We start from the raw sequence: 5156 nt of genomic DNA on the forward strand, positions 1-5156 counted from the left end.
AAAACGATTAAAAAATAAATAACACAACAACAAAACTTGGTTTCATGCATGTAAACTTATCACCTATTACTTACCTTGTGCACCTGAAGACGCCTGAAAACACTGCTCATACTCGCTTACCTCCCTGAATAACTCGTCTAAGAAGAACAAGAAAAAGTTCTTTTTTTTTTATATTAATGTCCTGTTCATGGAGAAAAACAATACAGTACAAGTTTAACCCTCTGAGGTCTGAGGGGTTTTTGGGGTCCTTGAGATGTTCTGACATGCCCTGACATTTGTGCTTTTTTCAGTTGCTTATAAACATATTAATGGCAAAAAAAAATTACACACTATTTAGCACAAACAGGGCTACCATAATATGTGAGCAACAAGAATGTACATGTCTGCATTTTTGAGAGAATAATGTTTATGCGTGGTTATTGAAAAAACTAAAAACTAAAGTTTCTGAAATAAGGCCATAAAACACATACTAAATATGTGCCAATAAGACTTTTGTCTAATAGATGTCATTGCCTAGTGTTTTTTCTTCAAAATGATGTGAAAATCATCCTGCCCTTATCATTCACATAACACAATACATTGATTAGAATTTTGCAAAGCACTTTCTGTTTGGAAAGGCAATATGCGGAGTGGGCGTCAACGATCATGCATATTTAGTGGTTCACACCTTAGGAGACAATGGGGCCTGCATACTTAATGACCCTTTCATTCAGGTGAGTCACTGAGCCACAAGAATGCAAGAGCAACAGTTGGAAGCATCTCAATTATTTTTTATTTTTCCACATAGTGTGCTTGCAATTTGGCCTATAATATCCAAGGAAAACATGTCTAGTAATTGTGCAGTTAATTCTCATACTGTATTTTCAGTTTTGGAATATTTATCCTCTCCCCAAATTTGTCACTAATAAAACACAATAAAAATTATTTAAAGAAAAGGCTTATTACCTTATTACCTTTTAATAGTTTGTTTACATCTACCTTGTAAATATATTTTTTTATTAAAAAGGTTACAATTACAACAACAATTCAAGTGTAATCTTTCTTTGTAAAAACTAAAGTATACATTTTATCATACATATTTCAAAGTTAAGGATTTGATTGATTATTTGATTACTTTATTTTTGACAAAACATACTATATTTAACATGAGCAAATATTGGCAAACAAATATTGGCTTATTTGAGTTGGCAGATATTTTACAGTAAAAATGTATAATCTATCCAAAACTAATCAACGAAATGTTGTCTTTCATATGTCTGTAACATAGGTCTTTCGTTTTTATTATAAGAAATATAAATGTTAATTTGCAGTTTAATACGTTGCTTATACAAATACATTTTATTTCAACATTTCAGTCGATTTTTACTCAGTATAGCAATACAGTTTGCTAAAACCGAAACATTCATTCACAAACAGAAACGCCTGACTGTAACGTTGTTTTTATGAAATATTAGGGCATATAAATGTTAATTTTCAGTTTACTCATCTCAGTATAGCAATACAGTTTGCTAAAACATCATCATTCATTCACACAGAGACGCAATTTAAATTTAAACTGTCTTTTTGCGAGCTGTGATAAACAGCGGGCATCTCTGCGGCTGCCGTTCATTCATTCACAGAAACGCGATTAACTTGAGAAGGAAAAAAAACTTACTACATATTCGGATCCTCTCTCCTGCAATACCCGCACTCTGAGGTAGATTTTCCGTTATTATTATTCCTCACAGCGCTGCCAGATGGTGTAAACACGTAGGCTACAATGATATGATTAAACTTGTGTTTTCTCGAGCTGATATGGGGGCGTTCACAGGTTTGCCTCAGTAATTTGCGTTTGAATAGCGCGCGCTCTCCGTGGGCGGAGTCATATTACCTTTGAATGAGCTCTAATGAGCTCGACTGGAATCGCTCTCTTTTAACACAGATTTCACAAGATGAGAATATTTGTTTTTTATATAAATTACCTCATTTTAAAGAAGAGAATTCAAGCTTCATGCCTGTGTGACTGTATGCCTGTTTGACTCAGTATTCGTTGAGTTATTGTTCATTTTCGGACGCGTTTCAGAATGGTCTTCACTGACAGAGAGAAGGCAGAACTCGCATCACGTTTATTTTTCTTTATTTGGCAAAAAGCACAACACTTTGTTTTTATTGTGAGTATACACAAAAATAATACACATTTAACAGAATCGATTGATGTATGAAACTTGCTTGTAATATCAAAGTCAACAGAGCAAAATTAATTTCTTTTGAACTGAACTGAAAAAAATCCAGCAAAACGCGTGGGCGCGTTTGTCGACCTCAGAGGGTTAAACAATTGTTCACCTGATACCTACCGAGGCTTTGCGCTTCTTTGGGTGGCTCATTATTCTCCATAAGAAGGGCTACAATCAAAAATAAAAAAAAATTATTAATGTGTTGTTCTTGTATAAACAGCATAATTACATGTTGATCACTTACCCAGAAAGCTTGGAGCCCCTTCCATTTCAAACTCGTCTACAATAAACACACACACACACACACACACACACACACACACACACACACACACAAACAGACTCAATAGTTTGATCAACACCTTGTAAAAAAATATGTTATACTCCCATTGCAAGAAAATCATTCAAAACCTACCCAGCAATTGGAGGCACTCCTCTGGGATAGGCAGAGGGGTCTCTACAGGGCCATCCAGAGCTGACAGGACTGGAGGGTCAAGTTGTTGACCGTTGTTCAGTTTTTGTAGCTGTTCCTCTGCTAGCTCTTTCTTTAACTGTTTGGTCAACAACTTGAACCTTTTTCCCTGAAGAGAGTTTTATTCAAAAATTTTTTTAAATGAATTCACAAAAACAAGTATGCTAGTTTGAGATTAGACTTACTTAAAATCGGGCCATCCAGAGCTGACAGTGTCGCTCCACATTTTCAAAAATGATGTCACACTCAGGACACCTGATGTTCCTTAGCTTTATTCTACCCCTGGCAAGTTTCAGCAATATTTTCCTTTCCTCTGAATTTTCTATTTGGTGCTGTGACCTCAGGTGGTGCCTTAGGTGCACAACTTTTGATGGGCACAACGGGCAAGTCAGTAGCATCTTTGACAAATGGAAACAAAGTTAGTTCAGTTTGAACTTCTAGAAACATGATATGACCTATTAATGCATTGTCCACGGACAGCTTACAGGGACCCTGTAATATAAGTTGCAAGTGGGCCCTTCCTGTGCCCAACTGTAACTTATTCGACAGGGTCCCTGTAAGCTGTCCGTGGACATGTGACAGCTTACAGGGACCCTGTCGAATAAGTTGCAAGTGGGCCCTTCCTGTGCCCAACTGTAACTTAAGTGACGGGACCTCTGTAGTCTGAAATATTCTCAAAATAACACTTTGAAATTACCTTGTCGAAGGGGGTGGCAGCAGCTGTTTACACCGTATGACTGAAATGAAGTTTAAGGGTTAGGGTCGCTTTTTACATATTCATAAAAAAAATAAAAATAATTGCATTTTCAAAAAATATTTAAAATGTATTAATAAAATGAAAATTACAAGGGATAAAGTTAAACATATCCACGCACAGTAGAGATCATAAACATGCATTTTTATTTCATAAACACTTAAAATAAAATAAAAAATATTAAAATTTAAAATAAAACTGTAATAACAACCTGTCCAGTCTGACCATGGAAAGCCTATTAAGCTGTAGCTGGGATGATACACTCCCTTTTCAGGTAAGTGTACAGTAAATTACTTTAAATTGCACTCCAATTTCAGGTAAGTGTACAGTACAGGTTTTAAGGGAGCGAGTCGACCCCTAGTCAGTCCACACTAGACCACCACCAAGCGAGTCTGCGAGCCCGTTGTCTGCTGTCCAGTCGTGGAAAGATGCCCATCGAAACGTGCCCGATCTGTTTGCGCTCTTACGCCCGCCTTGGCCAGCACCTGGTCGTCACCCACGGCGTCAAGAACAAGGAGGAGAGGAAGCTCCTCCTTGCCATGGAGTCGGGGCGAGTGAACGCCCGTGCAGGCCTCTGCCCGGTTCCGGCGTGCAACAAATTCTCCAACCGCCTCGACCGCCATATCCGTACGCACTCTGAGGTCTCGGTGGGGGTGCAGGACGAAGCGCTCCGCTTCTGCAAGAGGAGAGTGTGTCTTTCCAAGCTGACTGCCCTGAGGGCCTCCAACCCGGCCGTACCTATGGTCTCCACCCTCGACCAATCTATCGCCACTGTAACCTTTCTTGTCTTCTCGCAGTTGGGTCAGCTCCCTCCGACAGGCCAAAATGGCGGTGACCACCATCCAGCACTATGTGCTGAACGTCGGCTGCTTCATGCGGTTCCTTTCCGAAACCACTCCGCAGTCCTGCCGCCTCTCCAGAAAAGCCCTGGTCGGCCTTCGCAGGGAGATGGGGAGCCTGAGGAAGTCCCTGAAGAGGGGCTTGGCCGTCCACCAGACGGCGGTCAAGGAGGGCAAGGAGACGAATATCCTTGCCAAGGCCACCCTTTTGAGGTGCCGGGAGCTCGCGGCCAAGGCCATCCCCGAGCTACTGGGTAAGTTGTCTTTTACCTTCTCCCCGACTCAAGGTACTCACCTGTTGCCGAACGAACGTTTGAACCTTGACGTTGTGCTTCTCTCCCGTCTTTAGACCTCCTGGAGAAGGAGCCCAGCCTGAAGAACCTGTGGAGGTTTTACGGGCACTTTGCGGCACTGCTCTCCTGCATTTACGGCCACAGAGGGGGTGTTTTTCAGAATATCACCATCCAGGAGGTTGTGGGGGCCCGTAAATCCTCCTCTGAGAGGGCGCACCTCATCAATGTGAGCGTCTGACTTTTATTTGTTGTGCCCGATTTGTTTTTGCCGCCTCTCCTGACTGTCGTCCCCCCCCCCCCCCTCCCCTGTGTGTCCACAGATAGCCCAGCACAAGACCAACATGGCCTTCGGGTCGGCCCAGATCGCCTTGACGGAGGAGGAGTTTGGGTGGGTGACGAGGTTCCTCCAGCTGAAGGACCAAATACCTGTTTTTCACGTCCACCCAAAACCCCTGCAAGAACTTGAACTGCTACTTCCAGGAGGCCTGGAAGTCGATGGGCCTTCCCGGCTGCCCCACCTTCACCGACGTCCGGACGTCCATTGCCAGTCACGTAAGTGTTTTTGGGCGCTCTGGCGCGTATTTC

General features: G+C 41.8%; 1 protein-coding gene across 1 annotated transcript; it reads left to right on the forward strand.

Annotated features, from left to right (window-relative positions):
• The first annotated feature begins 4364 nt into the window (after nucleotides 1-4364).
• LOC309491891 (uncharacterized protein) lies at nucleotides 4365-4827 on the forward strand. The gene is made up of 2 exons (XM_082190915.1): nucleotides 4365-4532; nucleotides 4628-4827. The coding sequence occupies exons 1-2, from the start codon at nucleotides 4388-4390 to the stop codon at nucleotides 4807-4809; spliced, it is 327 nt and encodes a 108-aa protein (XP_082047041.1). The 5' UTR covers nucleotides 4365-4387; the 3' UTR covers nucleotides 4810-4827.
• Nucleotides 4828-5156: the final 329 nt, after the last annotated feature.

Source organism: Leuciscus leuciscus, assembly GCF_965113295.1.
Source record: "Leuciscus leuciscus genome assembly, contig: HAP1_SCAFFOLD_678, whole genome shotgun sequence".
Classification (NCBI taxonomy): Eukaryota; Metazoa; Chordata; class Actinopteri; order Cypriniformes; family Leuciscidae; genus Leuciscus; species Leuciscus leuciscus.

Excerpts from the sequence above, each read along its gene's own strand:
- LOC309491891 (XM_082190915.1), top strand. The coding sequence starts at position 4,388 with ATGGGGAGCCTGAGGAAGTCCCTGAAGAGGGGCTTGGCCGTCCACCAG. Across the intron at positions 4,533-4,627 it reads GGCCATCCCCGAGCTACTGG|ACCTCCTGGAGAAGGAGCCC; the intron begins GTAAGTTGTCTT and ends TCCCGTCTTTAG.